At 48.1% G+C, this 21,384-nt stretch overlaps 1 protein-coding gene across 1 annotated transcript; it reads left to right on the top strand.

The window, feature by feature from the left end:
• Positions 1-6,991: 6,991 nt before the first annotated feature.
• LOC144608680 (thy-1 membrane glycoprotein-like) lies at positions 6,992-15,172 on the top strand. Its single transcript, XM_078426671.1, has 4 exons — positions 6,992-7,214; positions 10,762-10,838; positions 11,845-12,189; positions 14,372-15,172. Exons 2-4 carry the CDS (start codon positions 10,805-10,807, stop codon positions 14,491-14,493), a joined length of 501 nt encoding a protein of 166 aa, XP_078282797.1. The 5' UTR covers positions 6,992-7,214; positions 10,762-10,804; the 3' UTR covers positions 14,494-15,172.
• Positions 15,173-21,384: the final 6,212 nt, after the last annotated feature.

Genomic DNA, 21,384 nt, shown 5'->3' with positions numbered 1-21,384 from the left:
TTCCAACGTGAAGAAATTCCACTGGTATACCATCTGTAAAATATCCCAAGGAACTTCACAGGAGCAACATAAAACAATAACACGCTGAACCATATGAGGAGATATTAGGGTAGGTGAACAAAAGGCTGCCACAAATTAGGATTCAAAGTGTCTTAAAGTCAGAAAGAGAAGCACAGGGGTGGAAAGATCTTAAGACACACAGAGCTTGCAACCATGTTCGTTGGAGGCACAATGCTAAACAATTTACGTTAGAAATGAATAAGTGACCAGATTTAAAGCACATCTCAGTCACGGTTTTGTTTAGTTTAGTTCAGTTAAGTTTAGTTAAGTTTAGTTCATTATAATTGTCAGGTACAGTGAAAGCTTTTGTTTGCGTGCTATCCAGTCAGGGAAAAGACTATACATAAATACAGTCAAGCTGTCCACTATACACAGACAAAGGGTACTAACATTCTGTGCAAGATATAACATTGAAGTCTGATAAAGTCTGATTAAAGATAGTTTAAAGGCCTCCAATAATGGGAAAGGGCAAGATCACAGGTGGATGGGAGATCATTTTTAAATGGTGACATTCCTGGGGCCCAGTGTAAGTCAGGAAGTCACAGGTCACAGGTGACTTCATGCATAGAGCCATGGAGTCATACAGTATGAAAACGGCCCTTCAGCCCAACTCACCCATGCCAATCAAGATGCCCCATCCAAGCTGGTCCCATTGTTCTGTGCCTGGCCCATATCCTTCATGTGCATGTTTGAAGACAACCTGCTACATTTTGTATCCTAATGTTATGGAGAACAGAATAAGGGAAGTAGGCCAGAACAAATTAGAGCAGCCAAGCCTGGAGGTCACATTTCACTGAGGTTTCACAGCGGATGATCTCAGGGCGGGGCAGAGTTGAGCAACATAATGGTAATGGAAACACACGATGTTAATTACGGAGACACAAGATACTGCAGATGCTGGTTTACAAAAAAAGACACAAAGTGCTGGATTAGCTCGGTGGATCGGGAAAACTGTCTGGAGAAGGGTCCAACAGAAACCATCACCTATCCATGTTCTCCAGAAATGCATGCCGAACCCACTGAGTTACTCCAGCACGTTGTGACTTTAAAAGTCAATTATGGCATGGATGAATGGAAAATACCATGGAGACCATCCTTCTTCCTTTTCAGCATTCACTTGAGAGGGGAGACGTTGTCCCAGCTTATCATAATGTGGTTGACAAAGAGGAAATACAGTTTCTTTGACAGTGCAGCATTTATTTAATACAGTACCCTACTGGGAGTCAACCGAGACATCTGTACTCATTTTCATAGAATAGAATTAGAAACCAAATCTTTCTGACTCACTCACTAATGGTCATTTATGATGATCATATGATATGTTCAATTTACAATAAATGCACTAAAGATACCGCAGATCACTGCTCTCAGCTGAAGGGGCAGACAGAAACATTACTTATGTGCTTAGATTTCTGGCATAAGTCTTTCAGTGCTTAATGTGAATGATCTTTCACACAGCCTGTGCACATACTTTCTGCTATGCTCCGACAAGATTGATATTTATTGATCCACTTTCTCACCGACATCATCAGGTTTGGAGTTTGAATTAGGTCTCCAGTTAACATGCTCGTTTGAGAATCTATTAAATGTTATATTTGCATCTGTAGATATTGTCTTGGTTATTCATTGCTTTTAGCTTATAATGGAATATTAAAAGCTAAAAGCAATGAAACAATATAATGGAATGGAACTTGTATATTCCAGAACATGGGCATAGAGATACCAGAAGCAATTCAACCCTTCATTTTGTTCCACTGTAAATTCATGGCTGATCTGTATCTTGAACAATAGACAATAGACAATAGACAATAGGTGCAGGAGTAGGTCATTCGGCCCTTCGAGCCAGCACCGCCATTCAATGTGATCATGGCTGATCATTCTCAATCAGTACCCCGTTCCTGCTTTCTCCCCAAACCCCCTGACTCCGCTATCCTTAAGAGCTCTATCTAGCTCTCTTTTGAATGTATTCAGAGAATTGGCCTCCACTGCCCTCTGAGGCAGAGAATTCCACAGATTCACAACTCTGACTGAAAAAGTTTTTCCTCATCTCTGTTCTAAATGGCCTACCCCTTATTCTTAAACTGTGGCCCCTGGTTCTGGACTCCCCCAACATTGGGAACATGTTTCCTGCCTCTAATGTGTCCAACCCCTTAATAATCTTATACGTTTCGATAAGATCCCCTCTCATCCTAAAGTCCAGTGTATACAAGCCTAGTTGCTCCAGTCTTTCAACATATGACAGTCCCGCCATTCCGGGAATTAACCTAGTAAACCTACGCTGCACGCCCTCAATAGCAAGAATATCCTTCCTCAAATTTGGAGACCAAAACTGCACACAGTACTCCAGGTGCGGTCTCACTAGGGCCCTGTACAACTGCAGAAGGACCTTTTTGCTCGTATACTCAACTCCTCTTGTTATGAAGGCCAACATTCCATTGGCTTTCTTCACTGCCTGCTGTATCTGCATGCTTCCTTTCAGTGACTGATGCACTAGGACACCCAGATCTTGTTGTACGTCCCCTTTTCCTAACTTGACACCATTCAGATAATAATCTGCCTTCCTATTCTTACCACCAAAGTGGATAACCTCACACTTATCCACATTAAACTGCATCTGCCAAGCATCCGCCCACTCACACAACCTGTCCAAGTCACCCTGCAACCTCATAGCATCTTCCTCACAGTTCACACTGCCACCCAGCTTTGTAGCATCTGCAAATTTGCTAATGGTACTTTTAATCCCTTCATCCAAGTCATTGATGTATATTGTAAATAGCTGCGGTCCCAAAACCGAGCCTTGCGGTACCTACTAGTCACTGCCTGCCATTCTGAAAGGGACCCATTTATCCCCACTCTTTGCTTTCTGTCTGTCAACCATCTTTCTATCCATGTCAGTACCCTACCTCCAATACCATGTGCTCTAATTTTGCCCACCAATCTCCTATGTGGGACCTTGTCGAAGGCTTTCTGAAAGTCGAGGTACACCACATCCACCGGCTCTCCCCAGTCAATTTTCCTAGTTACATCCTCAAAAAATTCCAGTAGATTAGTCAAGCATGATTTCCCCTTCGTAAATCCATGCTGACTCGGAACGATCCTGTTACTGCTATCCAAATGCTCCGCAATTTCGTCTTTTATAATTGACTCCAGCATCTTCCCCACCACTGATGTCAGACTAACTGGTCTATAATTTCCCGTTTTCTCTCTCCCTCCTTTCTTGAAAAGTGGGATAACATTAGCTACCCTCCAATCCACAGGAACTGACCCGGAATCTATAGAACATTGGAAAATAATCACTAATGCGTCCACAATTTCTAGAGCCACCTCCTTAAGCACCCTGGGATGCAGACCATCAGGCCCTGAGGATTTATCAGCCTTGAGTCCCATCAGTTCATCTTTGGGCTATTTTTGTTGGTGCACTTACCAAACAAAATAAAATGAGCAACTTTAGTCTTAAAAATGTTAGTTTGCTTCCAGAATCCACAGCTTTTGAAGGGTAATTTCAGATATGAGATAACTTCTGGGTGAAAAAGTGTTTCCGTTAATTTTAAGAATAACTCTCTTAGTCTCTTCCACCAAAGACAACAGTTTCTACTGGATATCTGAGTTTGATTGCCTTAATTAGACCAACCTTTAATTTTCCCATCTCTAGGAAATATAAGCCGAGTTCAGTAATGGGGCCTTATTAATCAACTCTTTAAACCGTGATTTAGTTCTGGTGAACCTTCAGTGATTCTTCCTGAAGGAGGGTGCCCAGCAGTGAATGGTGCACCATTAGTACCCTGTACAATTGCAGCTCTCCTTTCCTTTTGTACTGCCGTTGCCAAATGTTAATGGACAATATTAAATATGGAAAGAGTGCAGAAAAGATTTGTGAGGATGTTGCCAGTATTCAAAGGCCTGAGCTGGAAGGGAAAGGTTGGGCAGGTTAGGACTTTATTCCCTGAAACACAGAAGGGTGAGGGGTGATCTTATAAAGTCTTGAGGGGGATAAATAGGGTGAATTACCTGGGTTGGGGGAATGAAGAACCAGAGGACATAGGTTTAAGGCAAGAGGAGAAAGATTTAATAGGAATCTGAGGGGCAAATGAGGGGAAAAACAATGGCAAAGAAAGCACGCCAAGGCCTCTAATTCATTAGAAAGCTTGGTAAGTCTGGCATGTCCCCAATAATCCTCACCAACTTCTACAGATGGTCCCTGGAAAGCATTTAATCGGGATGCCTCATGGCATAGTTTGGGAGCAGCTCGATCCAAAACAACAAGAAATTGCAGAGAGTTGTGGATGACCATCACACACAACAACCTCCCTTCCATTGACTCCACCTCCACTTCATGCTGCCTCAGCATGGCCACCAACATAATCAAGAATCAGTATCACCTCGGTCACTCCCTTTTCTCCTGCCTCCCATCAGGCTAGAAGTACAGCCATTTGAAAACACATATCTCTCAGACTTTTGAACTATCTTTAATCAAATTATGTCTTGCACCAAATGTTGTACCCTTTATCTACCCACCATAATGGCTTGATTGTGATCATGTATAATATTTTCTTTGATTGGATAGCACTTAACAAAAAGCTTTTTACTGTATCTCAGAGCGTGATGGGTATTTGGAACGAGCTGTCAGAGGAAGAAGTTGAGACAGCGATAACAATATTTTTTTAAACATTGAAACAAGTACAGGGATAGGAAGAGAGATGTGGGCAAAACATAGGCAAATGGGACTATCTTCGATGGGGCATCTTGGTCAGCATGGACATGTTGGGCAGAAGGGCCTGGTTCCATTCTGGGTGACTCGATAAACAGTGGTATTTTCCTTTTAAAGTGCCATGCCATAAAATGAAGCCAGCACTTTCCCTTGAGTCTGTTTGGCTTTTAAAGTGAAGAATAAAAAGCCTTTAACTTTGCCATTAGAGTTAAACAGAAGTAAGGCACTCCCTTCCAAAGAGAGAGAGAGAGGAGTCGACGCAGAGGCTTCTCTGTCTCAGTTGGGATGGATAACTCTCCAGTATACACCCAACAACGAGCATCATCATTGCCAAACAATGGGACAAACGACTGCCGAGGGCTAACATTTTACACCCCCCACCCCCTTCTCCCTCCCCCCCCCCCCCCCCCCAACTCCCCTCCCTCCCCTCCGCTCCCTCAACTCACTACCGGGTCACTATCACTTACTATCAGTCTGAAGAAGGGTCTCGACCCGAAACGTCACCCAGTCCTTCTCTCCTGAGATGCTGCCTGTCCCGCTGAGTTACTCCAGCATTTTGTGTCTACCTTCACAACCGGGCATCAACATTTTATAGTGTGGGAAGGAACTGCAGATGCTGGTTTAAACAGAAGATAGACACAAAATGCTGGAGTCATGAATAAAATGCTGATAGACAGTCAGTCTGAAGAAGGGTCCCGACCCTTTAATTCACCACATCAACAGCGAATGCTAGGAAATCTGAAAAGCGCTGGAGGCGAGTTAGAGCCGTGGGCTGAGAATAGGAGCGACACGCTCAGGGCCAGGAGCCCGATCAGCATCAGACTGCAGTGGCTTTGAATCCTTCAATCTCCCACGGTGCCCTGTGTAGATAAAGCAACTGTACGTGTCTGCGGGCATGTTGGGGATCAGGAGAAGGGGGGTGTGAGTGAGGCCGGTGCCGGTGCCTGTGCCTGTGCCTGTGCCTGTGCCGGTGCCGGTGCCTGTGCCGGTGCCGGTGCCGGTGCCGGTGCCTGTGCCGGTGCCTGTGCCGGTGCCTGTGCCGGTGCCTGTGCCGGTGCCGGTGCCGGTGCCGGTGCCGGTGCCTGTGCCGGTGCCTGTGCCGGTGCCTGTGCCGGTGCCTGTGCCGGTGCCTGTGCCGGTGCCGGTGCCGGTGCCGGTGCCGGTGCCTGTGCCGGTGCCGGTGCCTGTGCCGGTGCCTGTGCCGGTGCCTGTGTGCTGCTTGGTGGCTGGGAATCTCTTTGTCTAATGTGTGCTCGTCACTGGGTTCTGACCCAAACCCACATCCTCTCCACACAAGATGCTGCAGTAACTCAGCGGGTCGGGCAGCATCTATGGAGAGAAGGGAATGAATGGGCGACGTTTCGGGTCGAGACCCTTCTCCAGCTTCTGCAGTTGTTTTTCTTCAGACCCGTCTCCACCCGAGATGTCACCCACCCATTCCTTCTCTCCAGAGACGCTGCCCGGCCCGCTGAGTTACTCCAGCATTTTGTGTCTGTCTTCGGTTTAAACCAGCATCTGCAGTTCCCTCCTGCACATTCCGCCCTCTCCTCGGCCATGGTTGCTGCAGATACTGCCAGACCCGAGCCTGCAGATACTGCCCGACCCGAGACTGCAGATACTGCCCGACCCGAGACTGCAGATACTGCCCGACCCGAGGCTGCAGATACTGCCTGACCCGAGGCTGCAGATACTGCCAGACCCGAGGCTGCAGATACTGCCTGACCCGAGGCTGCAGATACTGCTAGACCCGAGGCTGCAGATACTGCTAGACCCGAGACTGCAGATACTGCCCGACCCGAGACTGCAGATACTGCCAGACCCGAGGCTGCAGATACTGATAGACCCGAGGCTGCAGATACTGCCAGACCCGAGGCTGCAGATACTGCCTGACCCGAGGCTGCAGATACTGCCAGACCCGAGGCTGCAGATACTGCCAGACCCGAGGCTGCAGATACTGCCAGACCCGAGGCTGCAGATACTGCCAGACCCGAGGCTGCAGATACTGCCAGACCCGCTGAGTGTTTCCAGCGTACTCGGTTCTTTTTTTTAATGGGTTATCCTTAAACGCGGTCAGAGAAGCCGCAGGAACAGCGGGGGGGGGGGGAGGGGGAGAGGGGGGGGGGGGAGGGGGAGAGGGGTGGGGGTCTGAAGCTTCTAGGAGGATTCTAACTGAGCTCCTAGTCCCCGGACATTGTCTGTCCATCGCGTCTGCGATGTGGAGGGGGTGGGACCACTTCATATTCTGGAAGAAGGGGCGTGCTGTCTGTCAGCTGCTACCGCAGTCAGTGCTGTAGGCAGGGACGCTTCCAGGAGCCTTTAAATTCTCTACAGGATCCCCACGATTGCACAGACTCTCTTCCGATTTCAAAAAAACAAGAGGCGATTCTAGAGGGGCGGCGGCAAGAAGCTGACCCTTCAGTAGCACCGAGAGGCGAGACCATTGCAGGTAAGGACGGCGAGGGACGGGGAGAGAGCAGGGCTGAGGGGAGAGAAGAGGAGAGGAGAGGCTGCTACTGCAGCGGGAAGCGAGGTGCAAACCCGCTCTGCAAATACTCAGCAGGGGAAAGAGAGTTGAATTAAAGCGGAGAACATTCAGAAAAGGGCGAGGAAGGAGGATGAGGGAGAGTGGAAATGGGGAGAGATAGGGAGGATGGGGAAAGAGGAGAGGAGAGGGGAAGGGGAGAGATTGGGAGGGTGGGGGAGAGATTGGGAGGGTGGGGGAGAGATTGGGAAGGTGGGGGACAGAGGCGACGGGAGAGGGGAAGGGGAGAGATTGGGAGGGTGGGGGAGAGATTGGGAGGGTGGGGGACAGAGGCGACGGGAGAGGAGAGGGGAAGGGGAGGGGAGGGGGAGGCGATGCAATAAGGAGAACCGAGAGCAACAAATTCATCAGCACCGTCGACATTTCATCTTTAAAAGATGAAAATAAATCTTTAATCGTTTTCGGGCAATGCGGGCAAGAGTCGAGAGAAATTAATCGCAAGGTGTGGGATGGGAGAGAAATGCTTTAAATGTAAATGCGATGCAGGTAAAATGCGGGATTCTTTTTGCAGCAAAACCGCAGCCGCTGCGGCTGGAAGTTGCTGCGGATTTCTGCAGATTACATTCAGGAGAAAGCTGTGGGCGGCAGAAAGTAGCAGGGATTAAAATGGAAATCGCGGACGGGTTGCAAGCTGAGCGGGGATCTGGGAGAATAGATTTCGAGGGGGTATCTGACCGAGACAAGCCCCCCTCGTGTCCCAGTCCAGTTACCCACCGCGTCCTGTTTGTTTAACCCTCTTGCCTCTCTGTGATTTCCCCATCCCCGGGGCAACTGTTCTTTGTGACGGCGTCGCAATCATTAAACAACTCCAGACCCCCCGCCAGCCTCTCCCCACACCAGGCTCCTTCTCCGACCACCCTCGGCTGACGCCGCCACGCCCAAGCAGCGTTACTCCTGCAAGAAAAAAACCCCACTGCTGGGGGAACTCAGCGGTTCCAACCGCATCTGCAGTCTCGACTGTCAGCCTTACTTCACCCTCTCCACCCCCTCCCCCCCACCCCTCCCGTGCTGGGAGTGCAGACTTCTCCCCCTCCATCCCCACCCTCGGCAATCGAGTATCCCTCTCCTCTGCCTTCTTTTCTTGGACGAAGCAGTCTTGCCTGCTGCCCCCACACTGGGTACTGGTGCCAACTACCCTCTGCCCTCTTTGCCTCAGCAGAACAGGTTAGCCCTCTTACTCCCCCCACCCCCACACTGCCCCACCCTTTCCCTGCCACCGACAGGGCAAACTCTATCCACCCCCAATCTCCTCCTCTCATCTGTCAACGTGATCTCAAGTATATTTGCCCTCCTTTCTTTTTCCAAGCAAGTCTTCTCACCAATTCCCCTTTGGAACAACCCTGACTTGAACATAAAGCATCCCATTTCCCACTGGGTTTGTCCCGACCTCTCTTCGTTGACCCAGTCTCAGTGTAATGGGTTCGAATTTTGATTCAGTCGTTCATCAGAACGTCTACAAAAGCCCTTTGTCCACATACCCCATATAGTATTAACCCTGAATGCCTTCTTTAATGTCTTGCAAGCGCTTGCTTCATATTTTCAATTCAGTTGCAGGTGTCTAGTGACCTCTTCCGTCTTCTGCAAGCTACCAAAGTAACGTAATACCGATCTTATATCCTCTTCGTCAGATATCAAAACACAGAAAGGCACAAGGCTCACAAAGATAATCTGTTCTGCCCATAGAAATTGGCTTCCCATTTTGAAGAAACCTGTTCAAATTGTTGAAAGGGAATGAATTATAAAAAGAGACGCGACTCAATGACAAAGACGTTTCAGCTTATTCCTTTTGACAAAGGTTGTCACACCCAAATCAACATGGTAACTCTGCTGGTGAAAATCAATATTGCAGAAAGGAATGTGAAGTGGAAATGCAGCAGGCCAGGCAGGATCTGTGGAGAAAGCGTAATGAATGTTTCATTTGATGGAAGATTAGTGTTTCATTTGATGGAAGATTAGTGTTTCATTTGATGAAAGATCACCCTCCAGAAATATTAATTCTATCTCTCTCTCCACAGATGCTGTCTGACATTCCGAGTCAGCATTTCAGTTATTCAGATTTCTAACATCTGCAGTGTTTTTACTTCTTGTTTGCAGAAAGCACTCAGTGTTGCTTTGAACGCATTTGTGCCTCTCCTGTGTTGCAACGTATATGATGTGATGGAAGATATATGTAATCCTTGGCAATTTTGGTTAGATTTGCGCAGGGGTTTCCTCCTTGCCGTTAGAAATGTTTTTCAGTGTGATCATCCCCCCCCCCCCCCCCTCAGTATTGTTTCCTGCATTATGGTGCAGCATTGCTGCGAATGCAACGTGAGATTGATGCATCTGCTAATTCACCCGGTGACGCAGTTGTGGCATGAGACGAGCGCCTTCCGCTTTCATCTTGAGTTTGTCGGAATTGCTCCAATTTGACACACACACACACACACACACACACACTGTGGCAATTGGGCGGAGATCTCGGCTGTTAGCTGAACAATTACATTCAAAGAAGGGCTGGATTCTGGAGGGGGGGTTTGAAGGTAAACGGAGATCGGACGGGGAAACGGAGTTGAAGACAGGGACTGTGTGGGCGAGTCTGCCTTTTCATAAGTTTTTATCCACCTGCTGAGGGGAAGGGAAGATTTTATTATTTTTGCGCAATCTTAGGCCATCCCGAAGCTCAGTGGCAACATTTTGAATTATTATCACTGATACAACATAAGAATCACAATGATCAATTTGTGCGTGGGAACATTATTGAAATAAAGACCGAACAAACTCTGTTGGTGATCTTGGTCAAAGGATAAACATTGAGTAATTCTCCAAATAATGAATTTAGTAATCATGTAATTAAGTTATTTCTTTTCTACAGAGATGCTGCCTGACCCGCTGAGTTACTCCAACGTTTCGTGTCTATCTTACGTAATTCTATTTGGGCTGTGGTTTAATTATTGTGTGTGTCTTTGGGAACGGTGCGGCATCGTTTGCATTGCCCGGTGTCTGCTCTAGTACTGCTGTTGATGCAGTTCTTTCGTTGGAGCGTCAGCCGGGATTGCCCAGAGTGAGCGTGTAGGAACGAACTGCAGATGCTGGTTGAAACCGAATATAGACACACAATGCTGGAGTAACTCAGCGAGACAGGCAGCATCTCTACAGAGAAGGAATAGGTGACGTTTCGGATCGAGACCCTTCTTCAGACTGATGGGGTCTTCAGACCTGGAGCGAGGCTGATTTGGCACCAACTTGTAAAAGCTAACTAATGAGCCAAGGTTGTGAGAGCCGTAGAACAATGAAATGGAGCCAGACTGGGAGACACTTGGAAATGCGGATGCTGATGTGGATCATTTCCGTTGCATTTGTCTGTTTTGGAAAGGAGCCTTTTCTTCCCCCTTTGCTTCAGGAACTGACCCGTCCATGAAATAGACTGGGTTTCAGGATAACCCTGACACAATCTTCCTTTATTTTACAGGTGCAGATATCGGATTGTAAGGGGCTCTTGGTCTTTACCAAAGATGAATAATTTGCTGATACTGTCTGTCCTGGCAGGTATGTGCTCCTCAGGAAATCTGGTATCCCCTTTGAATGAACAGCATCAGTGTACTCTAAGTCTGTGACTGTTCATTCAGGGTCTGCAGGACATGCAGACAATTAGACCATAAAACATAACAATTGGAAACGGACATACAGACGCCTCAAACTGCTGAGCGGTTCTATAATTGATGATAAAATAAACACATCCCTGCATTACTGACTCTTCAGCACCGGCTTTGGAAATAAAGCTTTAAAAGCTATAATTATGGGTGATAATCAAGTGTGTTTATCTTCCAATCTTTCTTCCTTTAATAATGTATAAAAGTGAAATAAATCCTAATGGTGTAAGCATGACTCGCTAATTTATAAATGAGGCAGGAGAGAGTCATTCATGCAATGGATTGTTTCCCATACACGAGGCTGGGAATAATTGTCACCTGCAAGCAAAAGATCCAACCACCTCCTTGTGACACTCATTGATATCAGCAACACCAAACCCTTGAACCGAAGCTCAGCTAGAACAACCACATAAATGGGGGAAAAAAACCCACACTTATTTCAGGCAGCACATAGGGATGGCATTTATCTGATGAATATTTCCAGGACTTCCTGATTTTTACGTTTTCCCAAAACTTCAGTTTAAAAACATTTTCAACCGCATAAATTTTGGCAATTGAAGCAGATTGAAGCCAGATGTTCTGCAATAACTGGTTCGCCTCCTCATTCCCAAAGCCCACAAGATTCAGTTTAATGGAACGATCTCCATATGCCTGGTGAATGAAGCTTCAACAATACTTTATTATTATTATTTACCCTCAGAATGAAGAAGGGTCTCGACCCAAAATGTCACCCATTCCTTCTCTCCAGAGACGCTGCCTGTCCTGCTGAGTTACTCCAGCATTTTCAGTCTATCTTTGGTTGAAACCACCTTCCTACACATTAATATCCTAACTTGCAAGAATATATAAGTTACACAGTTAAACTGTACCACTGGATTCATGCGATTTATTTCTCTTTTTAGCGTTGCCTTTGGTGGAAGGCCAACAAATCAAACATCTGTCTGCCTGCACCACAATCACCAATGACCTGAGTCTCAAATGCAATTACGAAAAGGTCTCTGGAGACATCAAGTATGAGTGGAGTCTCCTCAATGTAAAGGGCATTTTGATGGTGATTGCAAGCACAATCCAACCGGGCAAGGTGGATCCGAGCTACAAGAATCGGGCCCAAGGAAACATTGAAGCTCAAATGATAACACTCAATGTGACTGGGTTTGGAACAGCTGACAATGGCGACTATACTTGTCATCTTCTCTGGAACGCTGAACCAACTCGTGACTACAACAAAACAATTCTAGTTATGAAAGGTAAGCATACTTCTTAGACTTTAGACATGAAGCGCAGAAACAGGCCAGTCAGCCCACTGGATTTGTGCCGATCAGTGATCACCCCGTACCCTAACACTATCCTACACACTAGGGCCAATTTATACAATTTTTACTGAAGCCAATTAACCTACAAACCTGTCCACCTTTGGAGCATGAGATGAAACCAGAAAACCCAGAGAAAACTCACACGGTCACGGGTGAATGTGCAAACCCTGTACAGACAGCACCCATAGTCAGGATCGAACCTGGATCTCTGGCGTTGTAAGGCAACAGATCTAGCACTGCACCACTGTGCCACCCTTCCATAGAACATTAAACATTAAAGTGCAAAGAGTATCTTAAAAGGCCTGGCTTGCAGTTACAAATCCCAAGGAATCTCCCTGTCAGGGATGGACTGGATACCGCAGTGGAGTGGTTGGTACATCATCACTGCTGTGGCTTCCCTTCCATTGGTTGTAGGGGCCACAAACATAATTGGACAGCCAGTGGGTCCAAGTAACAAATAAAAGTCAATCAAGGACCCATTTCCTCCGTATTCAGTGGGACCAGGAAAATGTACATTGAGTCCAGTTCTGTTCATAACATGTTGTGCCTGGCCTGGGATATTTCAATGGGTTCCCAACATTTCCTTTTGCATGTCTAATGAACAGCCTCTCTTTACTCACGCCGAACACCAACCCCAGCCCAGAATGTGCTGCATGAACTGATTATCCGGCGATCCCAATCCTGATTGCTGTCTCGTGCGTGGCATAGGAAGTGTATGATGGATTCAATGATTCAATTCTACTTTATTGTGACATGTACTTCGCTCGGTACAGTGAAATGCTATGTTTTTGCAAACAATCCGGTAAAATCATACGGCAGACTTCACCCAGGCAGTACGCAAAGAGTCGCCATGTTTCTGGCGCTGACAACGTTTCAAAAGTTCTTAGTACAGCCTTATCGGCTTGCAGCAGCGAACCAGGCCTGTCTCTCAGTTCGCGGTGACCCTGAAGTTGAGTAAGTGCAGAAACTGGCTTTGTATAGATGAATCGTGAGACTCGATGACCATCGGGAGCAGGGACCTCAGTTTATTCTTCAACAAAGGACACGGGTTCCCTCCCACTCCCGGTTGTATTCTCAACCCTACAAATCATCTTCTCCATCTATTTCAAATGTGGCATTGGACGTTCTTTAACTGAAGATCTGCCACTTAATCTCTTTATTCTACAAGATGTTCCTGAACACATACCAGTGACCTGGTCTGTCTGGACAGGTCAGTAGGTGCTCGATGTTGAATGATCATGCTGCTGAGATGATCTGCAGACACAATGCCAATGGAAGTTAATGGGTAATGTTCACAGATGAAAATTATGAACTAGTTACAGAATTAAAAGACTGGGCCGTGGGAGGGAAAACAAACTGACCTTGCTTAATGCTGTCCAATTGTGTACAACAAACAACTGAGAATCAATAAATGGTTTTGCACAGTTCCCCATTTTTATTCCTGGTGACTTCAATGCTGAATTCTCTGCCTCAGAAGGCAGTGGGGGGCAATTCTCTAATTGCATTCAAGAGAGTGCTAGATAGAGCTCTTAAGGATAGCGGAGTCAGGGGGTATGGGGAGAAGGCAGGAACGGGGTACGGATTGAGAATGATCAGCCATGATCACATTGAATGACGGTGCTGGCTCAAAGGGCCGAATGGCCTCCTCCTGCACCTATTGTCTATTGAATGGTCGCTGCCACTCATTTTACACCCTGAAAAAAGAGCTGACACCAAAAACACACACTGAGAAGGTGAGCAATGGAAAAGTCTGTTCACTGGAGAAGATGTGTAGGAAAGAACTGCAGATGTGATAGACACAAACCTCTGGAGTATTCCAGTGGAACAGGGGGCTTCTCTGGAGCAAAGGAATAAGTGATGCTTTGGATCTGAAGAAGGATTCCAACCAGAAATGTCACATATTCCTTTTCTCCAGATATGCCGCCAGACCCGCTGAGTTACTGCGGCATTTTGTGTGTATCTCCACTGAAGATGTTTGGATACATTTCTATCACAAGATGAAACTTAGAAATTTTCATCATCGTTCTTTGATGGGATGGGGAAATGGTGACTGTCTCGTGCCATTGCGGACACACAAACATTCTAATTGTCTCTTTGTTTCATTCAATGTCTGCAGAAAAAGTTCCAAAGTGCGGCGCCTCTGGGCTTCTGCTGAACATCCCTTTGATGCTGAGTCTACTGCTTTTGCTTCCCGTTCTTCAAACCCTGGGTGATTTGCCTTGTGGAACTGGAAACTAATGAATCAGCAACACAGAAAGAACAGGCATGACTGCATCTCCTCTGTGGAATGAGCGATTGTTCTGTTGTTGTTTTTACCCTTGCCAATCGTGTTTATTTTATGTTAATTTCCCATCATGTCAGTGATTTCAAGCAGAAATAGTTTCGATAAGTCATAGTCACAGTTGCACATGTAGATTGGTGCACTCCGCAAACTCCGCTCTCCAATTCCATTGTTGTTCAAGTCGCATCAATGGTGATGTTAGCACAGCGGTCACCCCGTAGTGCTTTCAAGGCCATGGCTGATATCAAGGGTGAAATGTTCCCGTCATCACCGCACTGGTGCTACTGGTGAATAACAGGATGTGGGGATGCAGGAGGGATGAGGGCAAGAGCAGCATTGGGGCTGCTATTTATGTGCACTGTTGTAGCAGATCCAAGGGCCTGACTGATTCTCCAAGACACAAGCCAGGATCTGCTCCGAGACTGACTCTGACTTTCGAACAATGCAAAATATTAATATAAGTGCTTTGGCTTCTATTGAATGTAACGCTAGCCTGCTCAGGTACATACCAGTTACTGTACATATTGAGGAATCCAGCTCTGTTGAATGTATTTTCTATGTAGGCTGAGTACTGTGTCAAATTTTTTTAATTGCCAATATCCAATAAATGCTCATTTTCTTTTCTCAAATGGAAAATGTGAATTGTGTGATTTTTGTTTTGTGCAGGTTCAGTCCTCTTCCACTAGTTTATTCATTCACATTTTGCACCCACCCACATTGCCACTTACACCATAACCCTATCCTGCCTCGCTTTGATGAAACTGATCTAAGGGGAGAAGGTTACATCAACAAACTCTCAAGCACGGCACAACCCTCAGGAACTGTGGCCGATTGGGGATAATTGGATTAATGTACTGGATTAACGGATTGGATTAATGTTTGATGGCACTGGGCCTGTACTCGCTACAGATTAGAAGGATGAGGGAGGGGGAATCTCATTTGAGACCCAGCGCATAATGAAAGGCTTAGATGGAGTGGATGTTTCCTGTAGTGGGAGAGCCTAAAACCAGAGGGCGCGGCCTCAGAATAAAAGGATGTATCTTTAGAATTGAGATGAAGTGGAATTTCTTTAGCCAGAGGGTGGTGAATCTGCAGAATTTATTGCCACATACAGCTGTGGAGACCAAGTCATTGGGTATTTTTAAAATTGAGATTGATAGGTTCTTGATTAATAAGGGTGCCAATGGTTATAGGGAGACGGCAGGAGCATAGGGTCGAGAGGGAAAAATAGATCAGCCATGATGGAATGGTGGAGCAGACTCGATGGGCCAAATGGCCTAATTCTGCTCCTCAGTCCCATGATCTGTAAGCGGAGTTTGGAGAGTTGGTCGAAGCCAATCGTTTGAGGTGAGCATTGTGGGCAAAGATACTGGAGGAGCAAGATGAACCACTCCGTTGAAATCGCCTGTACTGAAGTGTCATCGGCAACGCAGCCATTGTAGTAAGCACAGCCCGCCATTTTAGTAAGCACAACCCGCCATTCCAGTAAGCACAATCCGCCATTTTAGTAAGCGCAGCCCGCCATTTTAGTAAGCACAGCCCGCCATTTTAGTAAGCACAGCCCGCCATTTTAGTAAGCACAACCCGCCATTCCAGTAAGCACAGCCCGCCATTTTAGTAAGCACAACCCGCCGTTTTAGTAAGCACAGCCCGCCATTTTAGTAAGCACAGCCCGCCATTTTAGTAAGCACAACCCACCGTTCTGGTAAGCGCAACCCGCCATTGTAGTAAGCACAGCCCGCCATTTTAGTAAGCGCAACCCGCCATTGTAGTAAGCACAACCCGCCGTTCTAGTAAGCGCAACCCGCCATTGTAGTAAGCACAACCCGCCGTTCGCGATGCCTCTCGCATTGTAATCAGTGTTTTTTGAAGGAACAGTATGTGTGACGATATCATAAATATGTGGAAAATATCTCATCTATCAATTCACAGATTTTTTGTTATTTTTCTTTTAAAATGTTTCTGCAGTTTTCTGCCTACTAAGATGGCGCCGACGTTCCACGGTTTATAGGGTCGAGTGGTCTATCTCTATTATCTGCTCTGCTCTGTTATCTCTGATTCTGGGTAAGCTCAGTCCTGGCCTGGGTGGTATCTGGCCTTGTGATGATGTGGGAGTAGGGTGGGTAGTCCATGTGGCTTTTACTGCCATGATAGAGGTCTGGATATGGATAGTGTTGGACACATGATGGAAAGTGGCTCCCGTGTTTGAATGGTGAGGCTCGCGAATCTTTCGTTTCTCAAGCCAGGAGCTTCATTTTTAGGGAAGGGGCAAGCTGTAGATAGCAGCGGCCAGCGGTCCCGAGGTCCAGGAATGGGGCGAGGTGATGATAGAGACTTCACCTGCACTCGAGCAGACGAGGAGCGAGTTACTGAACAGGGTGGTTACTTGTTTGCAGCTCAGCACATGACCTGGTCAGAGTAAATAATGGTCAGATCTGCCTTCACTTGCATTATTGGAGGTTTGAGGATGTTTGTCAGCTGAATTTCTCGTCCCCATTGCAGCAGGCGAAGTGTTTTTCTCCATGGAATGGGAGACGGCAACTTTGAGATTTGATTTTTTTTTCATCTCACATTGAAAGGACAGGTTTGCCACCTGAACTCTGGGTTCGGCTTCGCATCCATCCCAGACCATTGAGGTGTTGCAGAGCATCGTAGAGCTAAGCCCGAGGTTGACTCCTGATAAGTGGACAGCACCCTCATTCCCAAAGGGCCACGGTACACTCTACACACAAAGACAAAAAACAGGCTGATGTTCCCTGTGTGTGCCCTGTGGGATCGTTTCCCTAATGTCGGACAGCAATGGCGGAGCACAAAACAGTCTGAGGCACAGTGATTGATATTGAAGCCAAGAATTTAATACAACACTAGACCAAACGGACCCGTTGAGCCCAAACCTCTCCTGCATTGGTGCAGCCCCCCCCTCACCTCTCCCCCCCCAATCCTCCCATCTCCCTCCTCCTCCCCCCTTCCCCTTCTTCCCCTCCCCTCCTCTCGTCCCCCTCCTCCCCCTCTCCCTAACCTCCCCTCCCCTTCTCCCTCCCTCTCTCCCCCCCTTCCCCCTCCCTCCCATCCTTCCCCTCATTTCCCTCCCCAACTCCACCCCACTCAACCCCCCCTTTCCTCCCTTCCCCCTCCTCCCTCCCCCCCGAGAGATAGATTTAAACTTTAAAATGTGAATAACTAAAAATATAACACAGATTTCAATGAAACTTCTTCCATTAGCACCAATGGTGCTCCATAGACGATGGTGAGTATGGTGGGCCTAAAATTGTCGCGCTATCGTGTACTGTTTTGGCTGTAGTTCAGGAACAAACAAATAAACAAGAGTTTTAGTATATGGATGGAGCACTGTGCTTATAGTGCATTGTTGTGACTTTCAATAAGCCACTGGGGATTGAAGCTGGTGGATGGAAAAGGCCTTTAAAGATTGTTCCAGACCAACACCTTTGACCTTAAGTCCATCGGGCAGTGGTCAGCATAAAATATTGTGCAGGCACTGCAGGACAAGGACTCATTGGATCCTGTGGCAGGCTTCTCTGAGCAGAATGCCCAGCTTGTCTGGTGAAATACCCCATCGTCTGAACTCACCAACAAGCACCATGACCTTGCTTGGCTGGTGGTGAGAGGGGCCCTCCCGATCAGATCCTTTCCGCTCCACCGGAACTTTGCCTGTTGCAACAAACAGGCATTCTCCTGGAGACCTCTCAGCAGACTCTGAACTCAAAGTAAATCTTAAGAACAAGGCTAACAAACAGCAGGTAATTCAATACAATTTTAATAGCTACAATGACATTATTTACTTCAATATTTTGAGTCCTTCAAATGGATCTGCTGTAACTGAGAAGACTTCTCTGAATGTTCAAAGACCTTTAGTGTAACAAAGTAATTCCCATACATGGTCACAGTCATGCAGTGTGGAAACAGGCCCTTTGGCCCAACTTGCCCACACCGGCCAACATGTCCCACCTGCCTGTATTTGGCCCATATTCTTCTAAACCTGTCCCATACATGTGCCTGTCTAAATGTTTCTTAAGCATTGCCTCAACTACCTCCTCCTGCAGCTCTTTTTATGTCTGTCTTTCCGCCTGCCTGCCTTCCTGTCTGTCTGTCTCTGTTTGTCTCTCTCTGTCTAGCTCCCTTTCTGACTCTGTCTCCCTTTCAAGAGACTGGACGTATTCAAGAGAGAGTTAGATTTAGCTCTTGGGGCTACAGGAATCGAAGGATATGGGGAACAAGCAGGAACGGGGTACTGATTTTAGATGATCAGCCTTGATCATATTGAACGGCGGTGCTGACGAAGGACCGAATGGCCTACTCCTGCACCTATTTGTCAATGTTTCTATCTCTCTCACCCCCCTCTCTCTTTCCCCTCTCCCCTGTCTCTGTCTGTTGGTCTCTCTCTCTCTCTCTCTCTCTCTCTCTGTCTCCATCTCCCTCTCTCCCCCTCTGTCTCTGTCTGTCATTCTCTCTCTTGCCTAAAAGTAGAAGGAATGATTCAATGCTCCTGCTGGGGATTGGCATCCAGATGGAATCTTTCACTTCCCTGCAGAGAGGAATGGGTTTCATAGAAATGTAGAAAAATAGGTGCAGGAATATGCCATTCGGCCCTTCGAGCCAGCACCGCCATTCAAAATGATCATGGCTGATCATCTAAAATCAGTACCCCGTTCCTGCTTTTTCCCCATATCCTTCGATTCCTTTAGCCCTAAGAGCTAAATCTAACTCTCTCTAACTAACTGTTGGTTTTCAGAGAGAAGGGGGGGGGGGGGCATGAGGACCATTGGATGGGGAGTAGCTGGGGCCACCTGGCAAAAGGGGAAGGGGAAGACCCAGTGGAACCCCTGCTGAGGTCCCCCGTAGGATGAGGGTGGGCAGTAGGACCCAGCGGAGTCAGACCACTTGCTGTGGGAGTCTTCCTCGTGGGGTCTGTGGGCCCAGCGCTGAGCCTGGGACTCGGGTAAGGCAACGGCTGTGCCTGCTGGTGGGCGGTGTGAGCCCGGTGCTGAGTATGGGGCTCGGGTAAGGCGAAGGCTGCAGCCCGCTGGTGGGCGGTGGAGTGGCGAGGGTTGGCACAGTCACTGGTGGAGACCCGCGGGGGGGCAGGAGTCCGGGTCAGCAGACGAAGCGTCGGTAGGCCCGGTCAGCGGATGGCCGGGGAGGATGCGAGGGTCGGCGCCATCCGTGAGGTGGTGAAGGTCGGCGACCCCAGGGAGGCGGTGGAGGTCGGCAGCAGCGGCCCCGGGGCCATGGAGGTCGGCGGCAGCGGCCAAGGGGAGGCTGTGGAAGTCACGGCAGCGGCCAAGGGGAGGCTGTGGAGGTCACGGCAGTGGCCAAGGGGAGGCGGTGGAGGTCGCGGCAGTGGCCAAGGGGAGGCGGTGGAGGTCACGGCAGTGGCCAAGGGGAGGCGGTGGAGGTCGCGGCAGTGGCCAAGGGGAGGCGGTGGAGGTCGCGGCAGTGGCCAAGGGGAGGCGGTGGAGGTCGCGGCAGTGGCCAAGGGGAGGCGGTGGAGGTCGCGGCAGTGGCCAAGGGGAGGCGGTGGAGGTCGCGGCAGTGGCCAAGGGGAGGCGGTGGAGGTCGCGGCAGTGGCCAAGGGGAGGCTGTGGAGGTCGCGGCAGAGGCCAAGGGGAGGCGGTGGAGGTCGCGGCAGAGGCCAAGGGGAGGCTGTGGAGGTCGCGGCAGTGGCCAAGGGGAGGCGGTGGAGGTCGGCGGCAGCGGCGGTTGTAGCCCCGGGGAGGCGGTGGAAGTAGACAACGCCGGCATCGTCGGTGGTCCGGGCCTGGGATGGGCCGGGGAGGCGGTGAAGTTTGACGGTAGCGGCCCCGGGGTGGCGGCGAAGGTCGGTAACGGCAGCAGCTTTGGTGGTCTGCTCCTGAGATTGGCCAGGAAAACGGTGAGTCTTGGTGCCGCTCCTCGTGGCAGCAATGGCGTCGCAGGACTCGGCCTCGTGGTTGGTTCTGACGTTTGATGAGGGAATATACAGTACGTGGCACCATCTGCTGGTGTTGAAGAATATTACAGATATTTGTATGGGGGAAAAAAGTGCTTTTAAAGTAATGAAATAACTCAAGATACTTGAAGAAGTATTACGACATTGAACACAGAAGCGCATATGGGCAGATGACAAATAGCTTGGTCAAAGATGGAGGTTTTGAAGAAACTCAAAGGAGGGAAAGGAAGTAGATAAATATATGCAGAGTACTTAAAATCTTGGCCTATGAAAACAAGCTGCCAGTGTTGGACCAGTCAAGACTTGTGATGTCCAAGAGGACAGACTGGAGTGGTGAAGATGGAGAGACCATAAGTGGGATCTCAAAACGCATTTTAAATGCACTAAATATTATAAAATATAGGTGTTGGGACTTTACATACAGCAGAAGTTTCCACGTTCTCCCTGTGGCTGCTTGGGTTTACTCCAGGTGCTCTGGTTTCCTCCCACGCTCCAAAGACGTACAGGTTTGTAAGTTAATTGGCTTCTATAAATTGCCCCTAGAGTGCAGGATAAACCTAGTGTATGGGTGATTGCTGGTCGGCGTGGACTCAGTTGGCCGAAGGACATGTTTCCACGCTGTATCCCTAAAAATGTTTTAAAAAGAAGCTGGAATCATGAGCAAAATACAAGTGCTGGAAGAGCTCAGTGGGCCAGGCAGCATCTGTGGAAGGAAATGGACAAAGGGTATTTCAGGTCAGGCCCCTTCTTCAGATTAATTAAAGTAGAGGAGAAAGGGCTGGTAAAGAGAGATAAGGGGATGGGGTGGGGTAGAACCGGGAAATGATGGGTTGTTTCAGCTGGTGGAATGCGGATGGTCACTAAGACTGGAGGTGATGTGGAGACAAATGTGCAATATGAT

The sequence above is a fragment of the Rhinoraja longicauda genome, chromosome 32 (genome assembly GCF_053455715.1).
Source record: "Rhinoraja longicauda isolate Sanriku21f chromosome 32, sRhiLon1.1, whole genome shotgun sequence".
NCBI classification, from domain to species: Eukaryota; Metazoa; Chordata; class Chondrichthyes; order Rajiformes; family Arhynchobatidae; genus Rhinoraja; species Rhinoraja longicauda.
Note: the sequence above shows the minus strand (reverse complement) of the source record. Positions and strands in the feature narration are given on the sequence as shown.